Below are 25,862 nucleotides of genomic sequence, written 5' to 3' on the forward strand. Positions count from 1 at the left end.
TAATTATTAATTGGTAATTTCTATTAATTGTTTAATTGATAATTATGTTAATTGTATTAATTTATTATTTGTAGTGGGTTGTGGGTTTAGAGGGGAATATAGTGGGAAGTAATTTAATTGTAAATAATTAATTTTTGAAATTATTTTTGTATATTGATAATTAATTTATTATTAATTAATTATTAATTTGTATTTATTAATTTTTTGTATTGAAAATTAATTGGTTGTTAAATAATTATTAGTAGGTAATTAATTAAAAAAAATATTTATTGGTATTTATAAATAATTATTAAAGGTTGTGTGATTGGTTAATAATTTTAATACATTTTTTATTACTATTAATAATTAATTTATTTTTAATAAAATATTAAATGATAATTTTTCCTACTATTGCACTCACTGGAGTGGGAATAGTAATTGTTACCCCTACGCTATCCAACGCTTTCCCTACTGTTGCACTCTTTGGAGTGGGAATAGTAATTTGTACCCCTATGTTATCCAATGCTTTCCCTACTGTTGCACTCACTGGAGTGGGAATAGTAGATTTTACCCTCCCGCTATCCAATGCTTTCCCTACTGTTGCACTCTCTGGAGTGGGAATAGTAATTTTTACCCCTACGATATCAAACGCTTTCCCTACTGTGGCACTCTTTGGGGTGGGAATAGTAATTTTTACCCCTACGCCATCTGATGTATTCCCTACTGTTGCATTCACTGGAGTGGGAATAGTAAATTTTGCCCTCCCGCTATCCAACGCTTTCCCTACTGTTGCACTCTCTGGAGTGGGAATAGTAATTTTTACCCCTACGCTATCCAACGCTTTCCCTACTGTTGCAGTCTTTGTAGTGGGAATAGTAATTTTTACCCCTTCGCTAACCAACGCTTTCTCTACTGTTGCACTCTCTGGAGTGGGAATAGTAATTTTTACCCCTACGTTATCCAACGCTTTCCCTACTGTTGCACTCACTGGAGTGGGAATAGTAAATTTTACCCCTACGCTATCCAACGCTTTCCCTACTGTTGCACTCTCTGGAGTGGGAATAGTAATTTTTACCCCTACGCTATCCAATGTTTTCCCTACAGTTGCACTCTCTGGAGTGGGAATAGTAATTTTTACCCTCCCGCTATCCAGCGCTTTCCCTACTGTTGCACTCACTGGAGTGGGAATAGTAATTTTTACCCCTACGCTATCCAATGTTTTCCCTACTGTTGCACTCTCTGGAGTGGGAATAGTATTTTTACCCTCCCGCTATCCATTGCTTTCCCTACTGTTGGACTTACTGGAGTGGTAATAGTAAATTTGACCCGCCCGCTATCCTACGCTAAAAATATAGAATATTTTTTATTAATATTACGTAAATATATATAGGTATTAAATATTTTTTTTAACTTAAATAACTTTACAATTAATAATTAATGTAAGTATTTGTAAGTATGTTTTAGTTAATTATATTTATTATTTCATTAATTTTACATTACTTTTAAGACGTTTTATAAATGCGATATTTTGACCAACTATATTTTTTACAACGATATTTTGGAATCGATATTTTTGTACTTACCTGTTTGTAGATAGGGATTCGATATTTTGGCATTCTATATTTTTTCCCTCGATATTTTTGTAGGTCGATATTCTTCTCCTTGATATTCTGTCAGTGATCCGTTGATTCCGACCTAGAGGGCATTCCCGTAGTCCAGCCTGCTGGTGATGAGTGTGTGGGTGACGGTCATCAGGGGGATCCATTTGAAGGTCTTGCAGAGTGTGTTGAAGCATGTGGAGGATACAGCATTGATCTGTCGATTCTTGGTGAGGGAGGAGTAGATTATGATGTCGAGGTAATGGGCATGGTCCGTGGGAGTGGAAGGGTTGCCAAGGGCGGGGTGCCACCAGGTGTTGTCCCACACGGAGGGGATGCATCCGATTTCTCTGAGTCGTACTTCAGGCAGCTGCTGCTCATCCAGGTTGTCCTTCCTGGAAGTTGCGCCTGGTGATGTCAGGTTCCTTGTGGAGGTAGAGGATGAGCTGGGTGTCAACGGCATAAGATACTATGCTGAGTCTGTGTTCTCTAACGATGGTTGCGAGGGGTGGCCATATAGATGTTGAAGAGCGTGGTGCAGAGGGAGGATCCTTGAGGTACTCCATATCAGATCTCTGTGGGTTCGGAGAGGAAGGGCGGGCGTCTGATTCTTTGAGTTCGGCCAGCGAGGAAGGAGCAGATCCAGTCTAGGACAGTTCCCTGTATGTTGGTGTCATGGAGTCTAGCGGCTAGTTTGCAGTGGGAGACTGTGTCGAAGGCTGGTGAAAGGTCTAGTAGAATGAGGACTGCAGTGTGGCCTTTGGTCGAGGAGTGTGCGGATGTCGTCCGCGGTGGCTAGGAGTGCGGTCTTGGTGCTGTGGTTGCTGCGGAAGCCAGATTAAGATGTGTTGAGGATGTTGTTGGATTCTATGAAGTTCGTTAGCTAGATCTTCTCTGTGACTTTGACGGCGAAGGGGAGGAGGGAGATGGGCCTGTAGTTCTTGAGGTCCGTCGGGTCTGCAGAGGGCTTCTTGAGGAGGGGTTTGACTTCTGCGTGTTTCCTGTCGTCGAGGAACATGCCTATTTCTAGGGTGCAGTTGATAAGTCTGTTGTCGTTCTGGAGCAATGGCAGAGGTGGCCCTGTGGAAAATGTGCGGCAGGCAAAGGGTCAGTGGGTACTCCGGAGTGTATCTCCTCATGGTCTTTTCGGTGACTTTTGTGGTGACCGGGGTCCAGGGGAGGATGGTCGGCTGGGTGGAGTTGCTGGTGGGAGGTGATGCGTCAGTGCCTTGGTTCTGTTTGTCGAAGTAGTCATAGAGAGTCCTGATCTTGTGATTGAAGAAAGAGCTGAGTTTGTTGAAGAGGTCCTGGGACGGAGGGATGGCAGATTTCAAATGGGGGTCTGGTGAATTCTCGTATGATGTTGAAGAGTTCCATGGAGTTGAAGAGGATCCTGTCCTGAATGAAGTTCCTCTTTGTAGATCTGATGAGTTGATGTGGTGCTGTAGTGGCAGTCCTGTATGTGGCGCATGCTTCCGGGGTTTTGCTGTTCCTCCACGCTTTCTCGAGTCGTTGGCTTTCGGTCCATTTGGATTAATGAGAGAAAGAACCCCCATGTCGAAAGACCATGTTGGATGGATGGAATCAGCTAAGAACTGAGTGGTTTCCCGAAAGGGCGAAGGAGAAATTGTTGCATGCCTAGAGTATAAGCAAGGAACTTCACGATTTGAAATACAAGTGTAAGCCAATCACCCTCACTGTTGGTGATTTGGTAAAAGTCAAGCATAGCGGGTTCATTGAGAAAGGGCAGAGACGTTATACCCAGCCTTTGGTTGTGAAGAAAATTCTGTGCAATTCAGCTTTTGCTGAGTAGGAAAAAGGATTGTGAAGCAAACGACACAGATGAGTTATGCACCTCTCATAGACAAGATCAGTGTGTACCAGATGAAGGGGTACACAGTAACCAGTGTAGTGAATGGATGTATGAAGAAGAGTCTGACATAGACAAGGTGGGTGAAGACATACAGTCACATGACTGTGATATATCATTACCCCAAACTCTAGAGGTTGAGCAACAAGAAAGTTCAGCCAACCGAGCCAGCGAGACGGAAGTTGTACAGGTTGATGGTTCCTCAAATCAACCTGTAAGATGGGAGAGTCCGTCTACGGGTAATGTCACAGAAGAAAACAGTATGAGCAGACGAGGTTGCATGATAGTTAAACCAACATGGTTTAAGGATTTTGAGTGCTACTAAATGTGTTTCATTGAGTCATTTGTTCTTCCTATTATTCATAGTGTGGTGGCCAAGGTAGCTTGTAAGCATTTTCACTCATTTGTTGTAATCTCTTATCCTTCTTCCCCTTTCCCCTCCTGCCCTCGCCTTCCTCCTTATATTCCTTCCTTCCTTTCCTTGAGGGAGGAGATAGGTTAAGATGGTATTCACTTCTAGAACCTTCCCACCCTTTCCCTACCGGGCTCCCGTACCCTCCTCTAATGTCATGTAATCAGCTGGCGTTCTAGAACGCCAACTGAACGCTGTCAGTTGGGAGAATGTCGTTGGGGAGTTGACATGTGTTTTACTGCGGTGTCCTCCCATCTGGTGTGCTGCTTTTCCTGCAGTAGACCTTCAGTATACTGGTGTCCTCGTCTTTACAGCTGGCAGGGAAGGGCCCCTGGAAGAGAGATTCCGGATCGAGGCTCTAAGTTTGCAAACTGACCAGATTTACTACAGACTCGGGGATGATATTAAATGAAGCAGTATTTATGAAGTTAGTATCTTACTGATACACTATGTATTTAGGGCAGCTCTCTCCTCGCTTTGGGGCATTGAAATGCAGTAAAGCGTAATCTACATCGCCAGCGCCCACCTCGTAACAGCACACTTCTGTGTAATCAAGGGAACTCCATTTTCATTCGTTCACGGCCGTGCTCAAGGAAACAAAAGGGAGCAAGGGGTTAAGGGTGGGTGCATGGTGGGAGGGTAACTCAGTGAGGAAAACAGAGATAAACCCCCCCCCCCCCCAAAATTTGGAGAGGTTGTGGTATAACAACCACAGCTGCCGATTTTGAAACTGGGAAACCGGGTTCCAGTCTCAGTGTCGACTCTCCCCGTGCCTCGATGCAGTCATGCCGATCTGAAAAATGACAAAAAAAATGTTGCCATTTATCGGTGCTTTTGTGCGATTTCAAAGGGGATGGCAGGCAGATGCAGTGCAGAGCAAGAATGCTGTTGCCAAAATAATAATATATATATATATATATATATATATATATATATATATTTTCTATTTGCAGTTTTGCACATTATGTAATATACAAAGATTTTAACCCAAGTTATCAACGTAAAATCCATTGGAAATGCAAGCCCTTAGAAATAAGGAACATACTGAAAACTGAGTGGGAAAACCCTATAGAATGTAGCAAACTGCTTAGAAACTGATTGTATGCATTTATCCAGGGATGTTGAAACACTGATTATGTTACTATTTTAAACACAATGACAATGTTTGAAGTTCATATATTGTGTTTAAATCTCAGATCGACCGCACGATACGTAAACATGTAGTCTTCTGTTTACCTTTATTTATGCACTTTAAGAAAAATGGTAGAAAAGGGGTAGTGAAGCTGTGGAGCGCATCATGTGATCAAGGCCCTCCGGGGCTGAAACAGGTAATGGCTGACTGCTGCTAAAGGAAAATAAATAAGAACTTTCTGCACTCATCTCGTGTCCGTGCTCCAATCTTAGCGACCAACTTGCAGAAATGTGGTGGAGAAATCCAGGATATATATATGTATATAAAAAATAAAAATTGCAGGAAATGCACAGATAAAGATTACAGTGGAACAGTACCAGTAGTTAGTTAGTTCCTGCTCCGCGGGAGAAAACAAATGTGCACAAGGAGGGACAAAGAAGAACGATTACCCACTAGCAAGCAAGGCTTATTTAAGGACAGTCAAAGTAACAAATAAAAAGGCAATGTGCTGCCTAGGCTCGACCTAAAAATGACTGCAACAGGCAAGAAAGATTTCATTCACATTTATAGTATGGAAAAACAATTGCATTTACAGGAGGGAGGGATTGCATTCTCAGCTCCTCAGTTCAATATGAACTCTGCAATGGAATTATGGATTCATTAGACATCTGCTGTTCACTTGCATACACTCCAGAAGTCCATGCTTGAATGGAATACCTAGTCATCCAACCGTCTCCCTGCTACTTCCCAGGATTCCTTAGGATTCCAATCACTGCTTTTCCTTCAGAAAGAAGATGTTTTCCAAGTGATTTCCCCTATAACGGATTAATCCCTAATGTAAATAAGCTTGCAGTAAATTGAATACAAATGTTATTTTCATACTCCAACAGCAACTATTAATAAATAACCTAGAGAGAGTCATGTTTGATGTGCTATTGCACTTCATTGTTGTTACTCATCCATAAGGGCTGCTTTGCAGAATGAGGCTTCATATCAAAAGCTACAATTATTACCAATTTCAAATGCCCAAAAAGGAACTACATCCCCAACACTAATGCCAAAAAAGAAATCACTCATCTATCCAATGGAGGTCATCCATCAATATTTGATGTTCTGACCTTGACAAGGTGATCGCTCTTGTTTCCTCTTTCTTTTTGAAAATCAATAAAGTATTTGAAATAAAAATTTCCCATGGCAATCATGTCATTACTTTCATCCCACCCCATTCCTACCCTTGGCACTCGTACGCTGTGCAGTTTGGAAACCACATCAATATGTGAAAAATAAGATGACGAGTTCAAATTTCCAATAAGAAGAGAGTAGAATGATTTTGCAACACAGTAACATGTACATCTTGTTTTATACAATTTCAATGGCTGAAGGAAAATTAAAATCTTGTTTATTTTAAAAAGGTAGAACCTCTGAGATCAGCAAAAAGTATATACACACAAGTCCGCTCATTTGAGTAGAAATTACATTTTGTTATTGTTGAACAATAAAAAAAATGAGTGAATCCTTTTTCTTTCTGCTTAAAGCACAAAATAAGGAACACGATTAAACTATAACAAAGACGTTGGCTTCAAATAGTCGTACAAAGCCTCAGCTAAATAAACAGGAATTAACATAAGCCTTGAAATACAAGGAAGAGGAGATTCAAGGACAGCAATAGTAAAACAAAGACTTCCCAAAATCTAAGAGCATTTATTGTCAAGATTTCCAGAAAAAGCATAACTCTGTATAGGAGCATTCTTTCTGCACTGGTCAAGATAACCTGGTAATAGGCTAGGGGTCAGCTCTAGGTACTGGCAAGGTTATTCCATCAATCAGAGTTGGCTATAAAAGTTTAAAAACATACCAAAGCCTCAGTTAGAAATCCTCCGCCCAGAACTCATGCCACAGTCTCTCACTACTCCAAAGAAACTATGTCTTTCATAGAACGGTGCTGAAGAAGCATGAAGTGTCCCTTTCAGACAAGGTCTGGGAGGTCGCCACACTAACTCCGACTTCGTGATCAGAACAATCACACATTGGAGACACAATGCTCTATATACTTTGTTTCAAAAGCTGCCAGGACTTCCAAAAATGCCTAAAGCAGTTCTGCTCAAAACAGAAGGAAATGGGCTCCTGAATACATAAATTGTAAAGAGAAAAGAAAAAAAAAAACATTATGCAGAAAAAGGACCAAACTCCTGCCACACAGATACCCCTATTGCTCAGCAACAAATTACAGAATCCTGTATTCCTTAACAGGGCCCAACACTCTTTGATGCCAACTCAGTGACTGAGACACACACACACCGAGACACACACACACTCCAAAACCTATTTTTATAAACGCCATCTTAAACACATTTACTACGGATACCTGTACAAACGAAAATAAACAAGTGGAGCATTTTCCTGCTTTTGAATGACAAACTAATTGGGAAAAAAGCCCTTTTCTGGGCGGTTCTGGAGTTAGATAGCTTTGCATTGTTTTGCCAGTTCACCACACTTTCTTCAACAACCGATCCACTCTTCCCCTTCCACTCTTCAAGTACAGTCCATGTTGCAGTTTTCACTGCTTCTGCTGCATGGCCTCCTTGCGGGCTGCGTCTTGCAGGAGCTGCGTATCCACCTCATCGGCCGGGAGCTGCACATATCGGACGACAGAGCCACGTATGAAGCAGTTCTTCACAGACAGCTGAAGGGAAAGGGTGCAGGAAAAGAGATGAATTAAGATTGGAAGAAGGGCTCTTTCACATGCATAAGTTCACTGCCTTCCCTTCACTTTGTTCTTTGGGTGTCCAATAATACGTAATCTTTAGAAAACACGTACAACAACAATGAGCAAAGTAATAGGAGCAGAGTGCTTAAGAAATAGGTTAGCCATGATGCTGTTACAAAGATGCCTACACTTAATCTATCTTTTGAAAAGGTCAACATACCACAGGTGTTATTCTACACAGGGTGTGCAATTTTTAGATTTCTCTGAGGAGTTATGGGAAAAGGGGTAGGGGTGGCTGTCCTGCTCACGAAGGAATGACATGAGGGAGATACTCAGAGACAAGGCAATAAGAAATGAACTTCAATCTAGTGCTCATGGAAGCACTAGATTGAAGTAACTAAATGCAACATAGCCAAAGGGGGACGACGATTGTTGTGTCACAGCAAAGGGTACAACAATCGGTGTAGTAGCTTCAGGTGCAAAGTGAACAGACTCTGTGGGGTCAGCAGCCATGCACCAACATTTATGCAGTGATGCTCAGACTGGCTAGTTAATGGATCACCCTTTCATACAAAATACAACGTGAGCCAGGGAGAGTCATGCAAGCTACCATGTGTGGGTACTTCTCTGGATCTGTGACACTGATGTCAGTCAGCTTGATGTTGAGGTACTGCAAAGAGAAACAAAAAGGGAATTACCCACTTGATGGGGAAAACGTCGTGAAGACTTGGACAATGCTGGTTGGGTCGAATTTGACAGCACACAAGACAATTGATAAATTTCACTCATGTTCGGGGATCCTTGTGTGCACACGCAATGCAATCCTGCAGATGTCCCTGACCAATGAGAAAGAAGGCAAGTGAGGAAAAAAGGAAAATACGAAAGAGGAAAGATACACAAGTGAAAAGAACGGAAAAGTCAGTGAGGTCTTTCCATTGCAAGCTCCATGAAACAAACTTATCTTTAGAATGACTCACTTTATGCCTAGTCAATGCTGCCTGCTGTTGCCAACCTTTGAGTATCCAGCCACTTGGTGGGGGCACAACAAAAAACAATTTTTCAAAGCTGATAATTCAACATCTAGCAGTAATACAAATGTAACTTGCATTCAGTATGTTGCACGACTACATTCCATAAGAAAGTAAATCATTCTTCGATTTTCTCATTGAATTAAAGTATGGGTAAAGTCAGTCAAGAGAGATGGCTTTAAAGTACTAATTCATGCACACAAAGGAAGGTACCAATGCGAAGCCTACCCTGCAGCGCCTTCGTGAAATCAAATTGGTCCTTACCGAGTCTTAATATTTATTCCCCAAACGTGCATTGCTGTGTGGCACCAGCACTGCATACTTACGGACTAAATACAGAAGTAACATGATCCGTAAACAAAAAACGAATGCGGACCAAACGTCTTGCTATGGTTTGACCTATACATCTACTGTCTAACAGACTGCTTACGGTGTGGACAAGAGGCTATTAGTACAAGCATCTGTCACCTCACAATCAGTACAGACAAATTAGATCACATTTAGGTCTCAATTACCAGACAGCACAATCGAAAAACCTTCTGTGGGTGTACCAAAAACTTACAGCCTGCCCACTGTTCAACATTGGTTGGCTTTATAGTCACTCATTTGCTTGTTTCTTATTCATTGGCTTGCCTTTCACCTCCTCCCCTTAGAGCATAGCTTCACTAACATTTTTTGATTGGATGGCTTGTATCCTTCCACAGTTCACAATTTGAAAGCCTATTTTCTTTCCTTGTCAGCACTTCTTAAAAGTGCATGCTTTTTTTTTTTTTTTTTTAACTCTCTCCCTCGGGACCTGCTTTTCTGCCCCAAACACCTACCGCCCGAGTGTGTGGCATATATTGCTCTCTCCCCGTTGTGCTTTTCCACCATATCCCTCATGTGCTGCTTTGTCCCACCTGACTACTAGCAGGCTTTATTTTTTATTTCCACCCCACCTCCATGGTTTCTCGTTGCTTCCTCCCACCTCTATCGGGAATTTCACTTTGTATGCTTTTAAAAAAAAATAAACTTTAGTTTGGAGGGCAGGCCATCTGCCATTTGCAAACTGGTGCTCCGCTACATTAAAAGCGCTTTAATATACTGATTTAAGTGGCAACCACTATGTTAGAGAACTGATTTGATATGTTTTTAAGATATGCCCCGGACTTTTAATCCTACTGTATTAATTTGTTCATGAGTATTTAGTTTTGAAGAAGTTTACCCTGTTAAGGGACAAGTCAAGAACAACATTTTATTGGTTCTGTGTAGATTTTTTACTTGGTTATTCAGATCCTATTACTGAACATATTGTTACTTATTTTAGGTTGGTTTACGTTCAATAAAAGGTCTTTAAAAATTCTGCAGCATCAAAACAATCTTCTCAAAATGCTGTAAAAACCTTTCTAGCAATTATTCAAATAGTAGATAGTACATATCTATCTTTATTATAGTGCTCGTCGGGGTATAAATTGAAATGATTAAGAACTAAAAGATTAAAGTATCGAAAAAAAGTAAATAAGATATTTGGGAGTAAAGGGTGAGGCGCACAGACTTTTTCCCAACAGGTCAGTCAGGCAAACCAATTGAGATCTCAGTCCTCAAATTGGAACATCGGATGCCTTCTGAGCTAAGATGGGTCACAGATCTTTGTGTCAAGTCAACCTCAGTCCTCAAAGACTGTCTACAGTTGTCTGGCAGAGGTGTTATTTTTAGACTAAGTTTGAACATCAGCTCAGTGTGGCCACTCTCAGGAAAAGCAACCCAGCAATGTGGGAAACCAGAAGGAATGTGTCCAGGTAAACAGAACTGAATAAGAAATTTCCGTGTTGGGCATGAGGAGAAAGGAAGACTACCCTAGGCCGAGTGCTTGTTTCAGACACTTGAAGGAATGTAGACACCATGCATTGGTCTGTGCAGGAAAGGATCCAAAGACTAATAACTGTCTCGCAGAACTTGATCAAAGTACTTTGGACTGGGGGGGGCAGTTAATTTATCATACACTCAGTCTGGGGTGGAGACTGCCCCCTTTCTTAGAAAAGTAGCAGCGGGAGCTTTCAGCCTAGTTCATTATAATACCCATAAAAATGAGAACACACTGAACCGTCACTTTAGCAAATTGCTTTTTCTGCCTGGCCACCCCATGTTTTTTGCCTTTATCTGGATCCTATTTGTTGCAGATTTTTTTTTTTAACTCTGTGCACTTTACACTTACTAAACAGAAGTAGAGTGCGATGTGTCCCTTCAAACAAGGTTACATCGGCGTATTCCTAATTGACCTATTTCACTTTCTCTAAGCCCCTGATGTATGGTATTGAAAACGCACCCAGTGCCTTTACTTAAATGCCACCTGTGGGCTGCAGCACCTATTGTGCCCATTCACAGACTGGGCCTTGAAAGGAATACAACACAACCCCATCTCAAAATCGGGGATAGCTAGGTGGATTGTAAAATGCATTCAAATCTGCTACCATAAAGCAAAGCGAACGCTATCCATTCCCCCGAAAGCCCATTCTACACGAAAAATAGTGGCTTCCATGGCATTCTTGGGGAACATCCCATTAGATGATATCTGCAAAGCAGCTACATGGTCGACACCGCACACTTTAACCAAACACTATTGTGTAGATGTGCAAACTAAGCAACAAGCTAGTGTGGGCCAGGCTGTACTCAAAACATTATTTCAAACCACTGCACCAGATACGGGTGGTCGCCGCTGACGGTGGGTACTGCTATATAATCTATGCACAAGTGTGTAATCTGCAGCTCATATGCCTCGAACGGAATATGCTACTTACCAGTGTGCATCTGTTCTTGGCATGTAGAGCTGCAGATCTACACACTTGTGCATAGATCGCCATCTGGTGTTGGGCCCGGATGTTTGCAGTTGTTTTTCCTTTTGGAAAGTCTTTGGAAGTCACGAGGTCGGTGACTCCTCCTTTGGATCAGATTGCGCATGGGCTTCGGCTCCATCCTCAGATTGTTTTTCGCCAGCAGGGAAAGATGGAGCGTAGTAACAGTGAAGAGGCCCATGTGTGTAGTATCTAAATAAGATAAACTGGAACAGATAAAGATAGACGGGTGGGCGTGTGTAGATCTGCAGCTCTACATGCCAAGAACAGATGCATACTGGTAAGTAGCATATTCCGTTCGAGGCATAGGAGCTGCAGATTACACACTTGTGCATAGATTATAAGCAGTACCCATCCTTAGCGGCGACCACCCGTATCTGTTGCAGAGGTTTGAAATAATGTTTTGAGTACAGCCTGGCCCACACTAGCCGGTTGCTTAGTTTGCACATCTACACAATAGTGTTTAGTGAAAGTGTGCGGTGTTGACCATGTAGCTGCTTTGCAGATATCATCGAATGGGATGTTTCCTAGAAAAGCCATTGAACCCTTTATTTTACGTGTAGAATAGGCTTTAGGGGGAACGGATAGCGTTTGTTTTGCTTTGTGGTAGCAAATCTGAATGCATTTGACAATCCACCTAGCTATCCCCAACTTGGAGATGGGGATGCCCTTGTGTAGTGGAGAGAACGAGACAAACAGTGGTTTGGTCTTACGGAAAGGTTGTGTTCTCTCGATGTAGTAGAGTAAGGGTTAAGAGGTGTGGAGAGAGGTGTAATTTTTGGTGTGGTACTACAGATAGTTCCAGCAGTGAGGTGTACCACGGTTGTCTGGCCCAAGTTAGAGCTACTAGGATTAGTGTGAGGGAGTGTTGTTGTAGTTTGCGCACTACTAGTGGAATGAGTGGGAGAGGCGGAAAAGCGTACGCAAATCTGCCTGACCAGTTCATCCATATCACATTTCCTTTGGACAATGGGTGTGGATATCTGGCGGCGAAGCTTGGGCATTTGGTGTTTTCGTGGGTGGCGAAGAGGTCTATTTGTGGATGCCCCCAATACGGGTGAAGAACTTGCGGGTGGAGTTCCCACTCGTGGATTTGTTGTGTTTGTCTGCTGAGCAGATTTGCCATAGTGTTTTGGACTCCTGGGACATGCTGACCTAGGAGAAAGATTTTCTGGTGTATGGCCCATCTCCATATGCTCTGTGCTAGCTGAGAGAGCTGTGGAGAGTGTGTGCCTCCTTGTTTTTGAATATAGTACATGGCTGTCATGTTGTCTGTTTGGATTAGGAATGCCTTGCCTGATTTTAGGGCTAAGAAGATTGCTAGTAACTCCAGATGGTTGATATGGAGTAACTTCTGTTGATGTGTACGACCGTCAACCAACACCAGATCTGTTAATTGACCTTGGGCCTGGTTCCATTGGTGCGCTAAGCACTCTTGGAGAAGACGCATCTGGAGTCTTGCGTGAGGTACAATGAAGATGCAAGAGGCCATCATCCCTATTAGTTGCATAAACACTCGAGCTGGAAGGGAGTGCTGTGCCATGAATTTTGCGCGTAGAGCCTGAATGCTTGTAATCCTGGCAGGATTGGGGTAGGCTAGCGCTTTTGAGGTGTCTATGGTGGCACCGAGGTATTGTTTTATGTGGGATGGTTGTAGATGGGACTTTGTGGTTTACCGTGAAGCCTAGTTGGTGAAGTAGCTGGATAGTGGTTTGCGTGTGTTGTACACACTGGTTGTATGAACTGGCTTTTATCAACCAGTCGTCTAGGTATGGGAAGACATGAATGTGTTGTCTCCGCAGATGTGCTGCCACCACTGCTAGGCACTTGGTGAATACTCGTGGTGCTGTTGTGACTCTGAACGAGAGTACTTTGAATTGGTAGTGTTGGCCGGCCACTACAAATCTGAGGAACTTCCTGTGAGCGTTGTGCACTGGAATGTGGAAATAAGCGTCTTTTAGGTCTAAAGTGGTCAGAAGTCGTTTTGGGAAAGCAGTGGAAGTACCTGCTTAAGCGTTACCATGTGAAACTGGTCTGAGTGTATGTATCTGTTTAGGGGCCGGAGGTCTAGGATGGGCCGTAGAGTCTCGTCCCTTTTTGGTATGAGAAAATATAGGGAATAGACCCCCATATTTCGTTGGTTGGTAGGAACATGTTCTATCGCCCTTTTCTGTAGGAGGGAGATTACCTCCCGCTTTAGTAGTGTTAGATGTTCTTGTGACATTGGGCGTTGTCTGGGTGGAATGTTTGGGGGGTTAGATATTAGTTCTAGACAGTAGCATGACCGAATTATTTGTGTTACCCATTTGTCTGAGGTGATGGTAGCCCAGACAGGAAGGAAATTTTGGAGTCTGCCCCCGACCGGAGTGGGATGGTCTGGGGGGAGTGGAGGGAAGTCGTTGGGTAGGTGCGGTGGCAGAGCGGGCGGTGTTTGTTTTTCCTCTGCCTTTGCTATGGTTTCCCCTGTAGCCGCCTCTTTGGTAACCCCTTGTAAAGGTGGACTGGGTAGGGGCCTTATATGAAGTGGAAGCGGTGTCTGAGGCGTAGCCTCTGGATGTGCTCCAAAAGGAAGAGCGGCGAAAGGAGCGTCTGGGAGGGTGTGATTGTAAGGCTCCCATAGATTTTGCCGTGTCTGTGTCCTCTTTCATCTTTTCTAGGGCCTCATCCACTTTTGGCCCAAACATATGTTCCTGGTCAAAGGGATGGCTGAGTATGGAGGCTTGTACCTCCGGTTGAAAACCTGAGATCCTTAGCCAGGCATGGCGACGGAGGAGGACACTAGTATTGATGGCCCTGGAGGCTGTGTCTGCTGCATCTAGGGCACAACGTATGGGAGGTATTAGTAATGGTTTTGCCCTCCTGGATTAGCTCGCTGGCCCTAGGTTTGTATTTATCAGGGAGATGTTGCATTATGGCTTCTAATTCGTCATAATGGGCCCTGTCATACCTGGCTAGTAGCACTTGTGTATTAGCGATACGCCATATGTTGGCAGCTTGGGATGCAGTACGTTTGCCTGATGCGTCCAAGAGTTTAGACTCTGTCAGGTGGTGGTGCTTCGCCCGACGCCTGGGAGTTGGTCCTTTTACGTGCTGTGGACACTACCAGAGACTCTAGCGGTGCTGGCCCTCTGATGTAGGAGGGATCTGTAGGGGCGAATTTATATTTCTTTTCAATGCGCAGGTTGATGACCCTGGCTCTGACTGGGTCTTTAAAGACCTCCGGCGCATGTTTCATAACTCCTTTCAGCATAGGCAATATGGAGGTGGTCGTAAGTGTGGTGTCAAACGTATCGAGGAGGAAATCCTCCTCCACGGGGTCGGTATGGAGATCTACCCCGTGATAGTGTGCTGCCCTTTGTAGTAGATGGTTGAACCCCAATGAGTCTTCTGGTGGGGAAGGTTTGGAAGGGTAAAGATCATCCTGTGGGATGTTAGGGATGTCAGGGATATTATAATCGTCCCATGGGTCTGGGGTCACCTGTAGGTAAGTCTTGGGGCACGTCTCCTATGTCATATGGATCCCCCTGATCATCATCATCCGGAGTGGGTGTTGGGGAATGATGAGGTGGGGTGGAGAAGGTGGAGGAGGGGAAGGTGGAGGGGGCGGTGGAGGTGGGGAAGGTATTCTGAAAGGGGAGGTGGCAGAGTCCTTCCTCTTTGGAGGTGGAGGCGGAGCAGGTTTTTCCAGTGGTCTCTTTTTGATGCAGAGCATCAAATGTCCGGTTTTGGGATCCTTGGTTAGTGTTTTTTGTAATGGATCCGGTGTAAAGAGTTCTGGTGAGGTTGGTTGGTCCATCTACGCCAAAGGCGTCGGGCCGTAGTTTTTTTGCCTTTATCTGTGCTGGTTCGTTGTTTGGAACTATGCTTGGAAAGGTCTGATTGTTTAGTAGGCGCCGAGATGGATTTCGGCTTCGAAGTGTCGGTGGCCTTGTGTGCTTTTGTCGGTCCCGAAGATGGTGTCGGTACCGAGGAGCTGGAGCTCGACACCGAGTGTTTTGGTGCGGGGCTCGGAGTCGAAGCGGAGGCCATTTTCTTTTTCGGTGCCAAAGAGTGTTTATCAGCACCGACGGTGGGCTGGCTCGAGCCAGAGCCGCCGGAAGTCTTAATCTGCTTCTTTACCGGTCCCGAAGGTGCGGTGTGGGAAGCAGTGTCTTTGGTCTTGCTTAGGTCCGGAGGCGAAGGTGTGACCGAAGCCTTTTTCGGTGCCGGCGAGGGTGTGTGTGTGTGTGTGTGTGTGGGGGAGGGGGGGGTTGTGTGTGTGGGGGGGGGGGGGGGGGTTGCGGAGGTAGATTAGTACTCACGACTGTGCCGGAGTGATGTCCTCCACATCTGAATCGTCAGCTTCGGAGGCGCTGACGAGTCCGTCGGTGTGGTGTTGTTCCGGTGCGTCGACGCCTTCCCCGAAGAGGTCGTCCGGAATCGCCGTCGACGAGTGTACCATGGTTCTTCTGGCTCTTCGGTCTTGAATAGTTTTCTTGGACCGGAAGGACTTGCACGCCGGACAGTCTCGAGCCTCGTGTTCAGGGGAGAGGCAGAGATTACATACTTCGTGGAGATCCGTGTGTGGGAATTTGGACCCCCATCGAGGGCACTTCTTGAAGGGAGTCCTTTCCATTAGCCAGGACCGGAGCTTGGGTAGGCCCGAAGGCCGTCGTCGACGACTGGAATCGAAGGTCTTGCTGATGAGAGCGGCGTTGAGTGGGGAGATCGCAATCGAATACAATACCGCAAATTGGGGTGAGGATTGCGCGTCGATAGTCGAACTGGAAGCTGTTCGGAACCAGAGCGCGAAGATTATATCCGAGCCCGATGGTGGAAATAAACAATCTGAGGATGGAGCCGAAGCCCATGCGCAATACGATCCAAAGGAGGAGTCATCGACCTCGTAACTTCCAAAGACTTTCCAAAAGGAAAAACAACTGCAAACATCCGGGCCCAACACCAGATGGCGATCTATGCACAAGTGTGTAATCTGCAGCTCATATGCCTCGAACACATGGCTTCAGGTCTGGTCCATGCGTAGCCTCACTACAGCAGTCTCAAAACCTGCTGTTACACCTGTTAAAATTAACCTTTTTCATAGGAGGGAATTAATAAAAGTCATCCCAAAGTACACCTTGTTGGCTGCAACGTAGGATACCTGATATTTTTTTATAAGTGAAACATGTGCAAGATGTAAAACTTAGATCAAACGTTTGACATGAAACAGCTAACACTCATTCAAAGACTAATTTTCATATTTATTGAAAGTCCAATTGGCTGGTTAAGTTAGGTATTTAATAAATATTTAGGAAACTTTTATGAAGTTACCTTTTCCCTTCCTGAAGCTCATGGGGGCTAATTTGCATTAGCCTGCCAGCAGCTACCCATGCAGCGGTTGACCTTAATGAGGTCTGAAAATTGCTCCCAGAGGAGAACAATGGCATAGGCATAGTAAAAGGATAGACTGGGTGCGGGACATTCGATCCCTATCAGTTCAGTAAAGACAGTGGACTGGGAACTTTATTAACTTTAAGGGAGGCCCTTTGTCCCCAAAGACCACACTAGATAGGTTGGCTATGAACCCATTGAGAGGGAAGATACCCCCAGGACTGTCTGAAGTAGACACAGAAGGAGACTGCTCATTTCCCAGGTCATAAACCTGGGTGAACACAAGTGCTCTGCACAAGGGAGAAAGCGTTTCTCCATCTTGTAGGGTTTTAGGAGTGAGGGGATCGGTAGGACTGTTTGCAGTAGGCCAAATAGGAACTGCTGAAAATTGAGTGGGGTGATCATGGGAACTTCTACCCCATTGGGTAGGGAGGAGCAAGTGCCAACCATAAATGTGGCATCTCAAGTAACCTTCCTCAGAACACTTTCTGGACCTGTGAAAGATCAGAAGAGGACTGGACCTGATGTCTTTGGCCTGAACGGAGCTCTAAAAGTCTGGACCTGCCCTCATGGACTCCAAGAGAGGGATGACGGACCTCCAGTGTGGCTACATGGATACAACAAGTTGAAAGCGGCCTTTCCCTGGAAGAGACCAGTACCAACTGGACCTGAAATAGACCTTGCTGGGGAGCAATGTTCCCTCTAATTATGTGTTTCTGTGTGCGGCATTGAAGGGTCTCTGTGCACTGCAGCCAAGACTTGCAACACCTCGCTGTGCAAGCAAATGCAGAGCGTGACCTTACAAGATCAAAGATATGTTTAAAAAGCCCTGGCTGACTTACATGGTAAAACAGCGCTACCCCAGCTCTTAAAATATGGAAGAACACCAGCCAGCCAAAACTGTGGAAGAGAATTTAGCATTCACAGTTAGAGGTGGATGAGCCACTGAAGCCATCACTGGTTTCAGCTCAAGGTCCTCTTGGACATTTGGGCACAAATTAAAACAAGACTTCTAGTGGCCACTAACTGCCTTCCATACTATTGCCTCATGCTCCCAGACCACCTCCATCTCTACTCCAGCAGCAGAGGTTTAGCCCTTTGCTATGCTTTACAGAGGCGCAGTAGTGAACACCTATGGAAGTGTTATGAAAGTACTTCGAGAGGGATGTTATCTTAATGATTTTTCAAACAATTCCTCTCTGAGCACGTTCATAGTACTCTACAGAATCTTGGCATTCAGCCCACCTGTACTGATGTCCCCAGTCTCCAGAGGGTAATAAATATGCAAAAGGCCTGTGATGGGATCTCTTTATCAAAGGCTGTTGCATCCCCAGCTCTGCAATTCGCTTGTGTGGATGAGAAAACAAAAAGCAAAAGAAAATGATGCCCATGTACTGTTTTTCTGCCCCGTTTACAAAAAGCCAAGAGTTCGATGGATTAAACCCCTGTGTATAAACATGGGGTTTAGGTTTTTCAAAGAGGCAGAACGTACACTCAAAGCAAATACTTCACAATTAATAGTTTTCAGCTTAAGTAGATTCCTATTTAATGTATATCTCATAAGGAATCAGAAAGGATGTAAGCTATAATATTTAAAGGCTGGTTAGATAACCTTCTTGCTTGGTCAGACACGATGAATTGTATTCCTTTCCCCTTTCAAAATGTATTATAATAACCTTTCCCCTTTCAAAATGTATTATAATAACCTTTTAACCATTATCTGGCTTTTAATTAATTTATATGTTTTTAGCATAGCTGTGATAGAATTTAATGTGATTGATCTCCATCTTTATTGCCTGGAACTTGGACTGTGTATTATATATGTTTTTTTAATATCTATGTATGTTGCTTTTATGACAAAATAAGTCGAAATAAAGCTGAATTTAATTGAATTGAGAAAACGACTAACCATTAAATGATTGGAACCTACAGATCTTTGCTTTGCTAATACATGCAATTGTTCTTACTCTGGTGACAAGTCTCTTAAAATCGGTGGCTTGGGTTTCCATCTTCTGGCATGTGGGCACATTCATGAGGCCATGTCTGATCTCAATCACGTCCTCACAACAAGTGTGATAAGTTCACATGAAGTTGGGTTGTAGGTGCATTTGTGTACCACCTGGAATGTGCACAGTTCGTGTGGAAAATGTGTTCAGAGATAACTCCAGAGAGCAAGCACTGGATGAAGGTATGTGCTTGTAACGTTCTGGTTTTTGCGGTCTTAAAGTAACCCTAACAGATCACACCACAAGGGCTGCTGGTGACACATGCGTTCCTGAATGGTGATGCAACAAAAAGGCACTCCAGGTTTCCTTCAGTCTTTGCTGGTCCTGTGGTGCTGCTTTCACCGACATAGGTTCTGTGCATGAGGAATGTATTGTGTTCTGGTGTTTGAGTGTGTGCTCATAGCCAGTGTGTTTCATCTTAAAACAAAAATAAATGAAGTAAAATGAGAGAGAGAAATAATTGCTGTCTAGTGCTTGAATTGGGTAATATGAAACCAAGAAACCTTTGATTTTCCCAGCTTCCCGTCTGGACCAAGCTATGCAATTACTTTTGAATTGTGCCTCACTTTTCTTCATCACATTAAAGATCAACTTAAAATGCAAAATTTCAGGATGTGTCCTGTATAAAATGTCAGTCTTATATTGACATTTTAAATTGTACCCAGGGTGACAGCAAGATATGATGGAGGGCCGGGTTGTCACTGCCGAGGTCAAAGTTCATGTTTTCAAACCTGCTTCATAAGATTAACAGTCTTCACAGACCTGCTCTGCAAAGGAAAGACCAAACTACTGTCTTTCGTTCAGAGGCTGCACAAAGAACATAAAGCACTCTGCTGCAAAGCAGTGTATTTTTAAACAAGCTGGTTTAAAAAAAATGCTGTTCAGTAAAGTGAGGCGGTGATCCCTCATTTTGTGGAAGCCTGTACACTTCTAGAGGGAGCCTGGGCGCTGGAGAAAGGTAGGCTGCAGGCACGCAGCCTACAGGAGACGTGGCTGGGGATCTCTGCTGGATTGAGTCCTGGCCCATAAGTGCTGTCCCTGAGGTCTTGGGAGCCTTAGAAGTCAATGTCCATATCAAATGTTCTTATTGAGCGCACATATCACCAGGAAAGGTCTCATGGCGCTTAGCAAAACTTCAGCAAGATGGGCGGTGTAATAACAGATTACTGGGAAAAGAGCAAAGTTTTTAATTCTCTTCGAAAGCGTTTGAGATCAGCTATGGAAGGAAAATGGGGTGGTAGCTTATTCCAAAGCTTGGGGGCCAAATAAGAAAACGATTGGCCTCCATTTCGGGCAGTCTGGATGCGTGGTAGAACAAGGTGGAATTTGGTGCTGGATCTTAGGGGTCTGCCAGGCTAGTACCAACAGAGTTTCTTGGCTAGGTATCTAGAGCCAGTATCATACAGAATCTTGTGTGTAAGGCACAGGATTTTGAAGTGGCCTCTCTATCGCACCGGAAGCCAATGGAGATTGTTAAGGTTGGGAGCTGAAGGCGGTCTGGGTGGGAGACCCAGAATGAGTCTGGCAGCAGTGTTCTGAAGAATCTGGAGCTTGGAGAGCAGATCTTCATTTAGTGCAACCAGAAGTGCGTTCCCATAATCAAGCGGCTGATAAGACCTTGCATCAGAGGTTTCCTGGCTTCTATGGGTAACCATTTCAAAATTCTGCAGAGATTCCGCATGATCCCATAGCAAGAGCCGAGTACCGTGTTAATGTGGGTTTTCATGGACAGTGTGTTATCAATAGTTACTCCGAGGTTGTGCACTGGAGATGGACATAGACCCAGTTCCGAGGGCCACCAGTCATATGACCAGTGTTCCTCCCCTCAACCAAACAAAATAATCTCGGTCTTGCTGCCATCAAGTTGTAGTTTGTGCCTGCCCATCCACTCATTAACATGGACTATACAGTTTTTAAAACAGGATTTTGTATCCACATAATCTGGACCAAAGGTGATAAGTATCTGAGTGTCATCAGCGTATGACACGGTTTCAAAACCATATGATCTGATGATACCTGCCAGTGGTGTTAAGTAGAGATTAAACAGCATAGGGCTAAGGATGGAACCCTGTGGACACCTACGCTTACTAGTTGGCTGCAAGAAGATATAGAGTCTATATGGACGGTTGTTGTACGGTCCATTAGATAGTTCAAGCCATTCCAGACCCTTCCCCCTGATTCCCACCTCCCAGAGTCGATGTTTCAAGATGCTATGGGAGATGGTATCAAAGGCCGCGGCTAGGTCCAAGAGGACCACATTGCTGATTCTCTTTTATCCAGTGCAAGCCTGATGTTATCAGTAATCTCTACAATCGCAGTTTCCGTGCTATGAGCTGCACGGAACCCGGTTTGAGAAGGGTCCAAGAGACCATGACTCAAGGTGGACAGTAAGTCGTTTATTGACTAAATATTCTAGTACCTTCCCAAAATAAGGTAACAATGAGATGGGATGATAGTTAGCTGGAAGCTATACAGTTATACAGTACAAGCAGATAAATGACAATATAATATATCACAAGTCGGTTCTCAGTGTGTCCCCCGCCCACATCCCTCCCCTCCACCAGTGTGCTTCAAGAGCATGGTCGTTAAGCAATTAAGGTGCATCAGAATCCAATACAATAGCAATCATGAACAACAGTAATACAGTACAGGGCTTACATATACCTTAAAGATCACCATTTGTCCAATTGATCGCACCCTGGGTCATTCTCCTTGTGCTAATGTGCCAGCTGGATCCTATCGGTCTTCCAAGTCCAAACTCTCTCTGCCGAACCGGGCTCTGGAGCCTGTAATATTGCAACTAAGGCCTCCCACGCCCTTGCCGCCTCCTGTGACTGGTCATTATTAGTACGTAGGGCCTGCTGTAGCTGAAGCACACCTTCGCTCCAAGCCCACTTTAGTAGTTCCGCCCGCCATCTCCCCACACCTGGCCCCCTCGCTGACTTCCAATGCACGGTGATTTCCCTCTTGGTTAATACGAGGCCCAGATCTATAAATTTACTTGTCACTTTCGTTTTTGCTGTATGCGGGAACCAATGCAACAAACAAACGCCCAGGTCCAGTTCTATTATACGACCAGTTATATTACACAGTAGTTCCAGCACCTCTTTCCAGTATGTTCACAAACTCGTACATCCCCACATCATATACAGTAAGTCGGCTGCCTCCAAACTACATCTCGAACATTGAGCAGATGCCGCACTAAAATATTGATTAAGCTTGGCTGGTGTCAAATACGCCCTGTGCAGGATATATAACTTTACCAATTGAAATCTAGCATTCCTTGTGCTCTTCCAAGCTCTTCTGACCAACTGGGCCCACATTTTTTCTGGGATTTCCCCGCCAAGGTCCGCTTTCCACTTCTCCTGCAACGCCCTCAATGGCTCCAGAGCCTCAGTCATCATGCGTCTAAAGGCACGTAATAGCCTTGACAGTTCCCGCCTCTATTACCACATATTGGCACACCGTTGAGGCCCGAGGTTCCGACAGACCCGTCCCCCCAATAGCGCTGTATTTCCGAAATAAGCGCTGAATGCAGTAAATAATGTCAACAGGGTTTCATTCTCATAGAGGTCTCCTAGCATTTGTATTCCCAGGTCTTCCCAGTTAGCCAGTGCTGTCCAATCCCCACCATGTGGGAAGGCCGTGCACATACCCAGTGGTATCTCCGGAGCATACGGGCAAGTGAATCCGGCCCGACGTTGGCTCAGATTCCAGCACAGCCGCAGCGTCCTCTCTTCCGCAGTGAGCGGTTCGAGATGCATCTTCTGCTGAAGCACTATAAAGGACAAGATGTAGCGTGGGATCCATCGCCCCTCAGGACCATCCTGGCCCCAGAACTGGTAAGCCACTGCAATTGCGCTGCTAAATAGTACCATTCGAAGTCTGGCACTGCCAGACCCCTATCAGCTCTCGGGCGAATCATTGTAGCCAATGCAAGACGCTGTCTGCCCAACCCCCAGATAAATCCTACAGCCATAGAGCAGAGCTGTCGGAAGATGGAGCCCGAGACCGGTAACGTTTGAAAATAATACAATAAGGGCGGATGCGACACCATCTTCAGGAGCGCCACCGGACCCGCTACCGATAGCGGCAACGTGCTACAAAACCACCCCTAAGTCCGCGCATGGCCAGGCCAAATTACCCTCCAACAAATCCTCAGAGGTATGATAAACGTTGGTGCCTAAATAAGGTAAACAGTGGGGCTCCCACCGGATGCCCGCCACCTGCGACGGATTCAGCACTGCCGGCGCCCCTGGGAACAAGCAGGTCTTTGCCCAGTTGACCCTCAGCCCCGAGTACCACCTGTAGGAGAGTAGGGTCTGCTATCCTATGGTCACCCCAAATTTTTGCTTTATGCTTCACTGGTTTTTGACATATTGAGGCTGTGGGCCTGCCAATCAGACCCCCAGCCTGCTGGTCTCTCTACTAAATTCACACTGTGCACCCTAGGTGCATAACCTATTGGAATTGGATCACCCTGTGAGCCCCTGTATCAGTGTACACTAGGTACCCAGGGCATTGGTGTATCTAAGGTCTACCTGGGGCTGAAGCATGCATTATGCCACCCCTGGCCTGGCCTAGCAAATTTGACACAACTGGCTGATCACTCAGCTGGGGTAAGTTGGTGTAACCACCTCTTACTAAGGTGTAGTATACCTATACCTAACCTTAAATGGAACACATGTTAACCTATAAGTCACTCCTATGGCAGGCCTTAACAATCCTGAAGGCAGAGTGCTTGGTTTCCATGTGAGATGGTGCTCTGGCATGAGCTGAGCCCGTCTGCAGTGGTCGGAACCACTTCCTTCTACCGTTTCCAGATATCGTCATATCATATACTCTTAAGTGCATTATGAACCTCGCGGTTAAATGCTATCTTTGGTTTGGCTTTATCAAAACATGTCGAGTAAGGTGTCATACGAATTGGAATACTAACCCCTCGCCAATTCTGGCGACGGGGTTAGCATTCCACCCTTCTAGAGGGACACGACATGTACAGTACCTGAAACCCGGGTAAAATCAGACATAGCCTCAGCTCCACAAAATGGATGCTGCCACCACAGACACAAGTCTGCCCTCCTGCTGCTGGGAGTCCTTCCAGCTTGGGAGGTGTGGACAAAGGGTTTCCTGCCAGGGGAGGTGCGTGCACCACCCCAGACAGGATTTTGTGTATTGGTCAGGTAGGGCTTGAAAGAAACCAGACATGCCTGAGGCTCACAAGGAGCCTCGGTGCATATGCCAGTTCAAACCGGTCCTGGGGCACACCAGTCCCGGGCCTGGGGCGAGCTGGACAAAGGATTGGGGGTGTAACCACCCCCCTTCCTGGTCCCACCCTTAGGGAGGGACCTAGCAGGTAGTCCGGCCCCTAGAATCCGCTTAAAGGTAGGAGCTGTGTCCTAAGACTTCAGACATCCTGGAATCAACTTGAAACTAAGAAGAAGACGGGAACTTCGACGCTCTGCCGCACAGAGGACTGAAGCCAATCTCCCCTGTGGTCAGGGAGTGACCACCTTGCTAACGCAAGCACCATCCAGCGAATCAACGTCTGCTTTGCCGCCGCCTCCCGCCGGAGCCCGAGCCCAGAGACTGACAAGACCTGGACCTCCAGACCTCTCACCGCCCGATCGACAGTCCCTGAAAAGAGGAGACCCGTGGAGGCACCGAGACACGTGGAGCCAGCCATCTTGGAACGACTACGACAAGCTGACAAGTGCAACAACCGAGGCTCCCTCCAAGTTGTGCTTTGGGATCTGAGAAGCCCAACACCCGAGCAGCATCTGCACCAAAGGTGAGCCCTCCAGCATCTCCACGATCTGCGTGGGGCCCTTCTGCATTTTGCCACTCGACGCGCCTAACCGGTTGCTGGCCCGCTGGCTAGTGGCCATCTTGGCGACGAACTTCAAGAAATACACCGCTGGTCTGGTTGCTCCAGACTGGCCCTTGCTCCCCTCCAAAGGAGCAGTCCCTCTGACCTTGCTGGTCAGAACCATCAGCTTATTTCATTTCCTACAACAATTGCTTTTGCCAAGGCTTGTTTGCTTCGATCAAGTCGCCGACACCGCCGACAGCGAGAGCCTGCGTGGGACAGCTCGTGAACCGACTCCTGGACGTCGTCGACCTTCAGGGACCACGTGGCTGCAGAGACAAGCTACACCTTTCTTCCTGTTTGCACCCGACATCGCCTGGTACCCACCTGGTGCCACGCTGGTCACTGGCTAGTGACTGTGAACACTGTCCCCTCTGCTTACAGGTCTTCAACATCTCCGATCCACTCTTGGATCCACCGCATCTCTTCCAGACCGACCGCCTGCAGCATCTTTGTCCACAGGCTCCACGGAACAGATAGAAGAAACCAGACGCACTTCGACGCCTATGCACCCGCTTCCTGTGGGTGAGGTAAACCTGGCACTCCGGTGCCCAAGTGTAGAGAATCAGCTCTAGTGTCTGTGTTTCCAATCTTAAGTTCCTAGGTCATCCGGAAGATCCTCTTTGCAGTAACTTTGTACTTTTTACGCACCCATTGAAACCTATGGGAGCACGCGTGTGACTATTTGCTCTGCACACGCAACCCGTGGACCTCCTGGTCACTAACTGAAGTTAGCTCCTTGTAGGCCCAGCGATTCTAGAGGCCCTAGGCCTTTTCCCTTTCCTGTTCGTGGTACTTATACCACTATTTTAGTATATGGTTCGAGTGGCCACCAGGGCCTATCCATATAAAGTGCAACTTCTGTGTATTCTACTGTAATCTTGTTTGACGATTTGTGCTCCTGTGCTCATACAGAGACTAGGGGTTACTTTGAGAAATAAATACATATATATTTTGAATATATATCTGTGTGGTGTCCTTTCATTGGTATAAAAGGGGGTTGCATTTGGTAAAACAGCTTGCTTAACACGTTTCACGAGTTTAGCCTCAAAGACTGCTT

The 25,862-nt window shown here is 45.4% G+C and overlaps 1 protein-coding gene across 3 annotated transcripts in view; it reads right to left on the bottom strand.

Annotated features, from left to right (window-relative positions):
• Positions 1-6,373: 6,373 nt before the first annotated feature.
• The window catches only part of LOC146805868 (U6 snRNA-associated Sm-like protein LSm2), a 103,766-nt gene continuing 84,277 nt past the window's right edge, over positions 6,374-25,862 (bottom strand). For 2 of the 3 annotated variants that reach the window (XM_085623198.1, XM_085623199.1), the window contains 2 exons: positions 8,309-8,368; positions 6,374-7,674 (listed from right to left, as the gene is read on the bottom strand). In XM_085623198.1, coding sequence (XP_085479324.1) covers positions 7,549-7,674; positions 8,309-8,368 — 186 coding nt within the window. In that variant the 3' untranslated portion in view covers positions 6,374-7,548. The remainder of the gene's footprint in view (positions 7,675-8,308; positions 8,369-25,862) is intronic. The other variant, XM_085623200.1, reaches the window with a different exon arrangement.

The sequence above is a fragment of the Triturus cristatus genome, chromosome 8, assembly GCF_964204655.1.
Source record: "Triturus cristatus chromosome 8, aTriCri1.1, whole genome shotgun sequence".
NCBI lineage: Eukaryota > Metazoa > Chordata > Amphibia > Caudata > Salamandridae > Triturus > Triturus cristatus.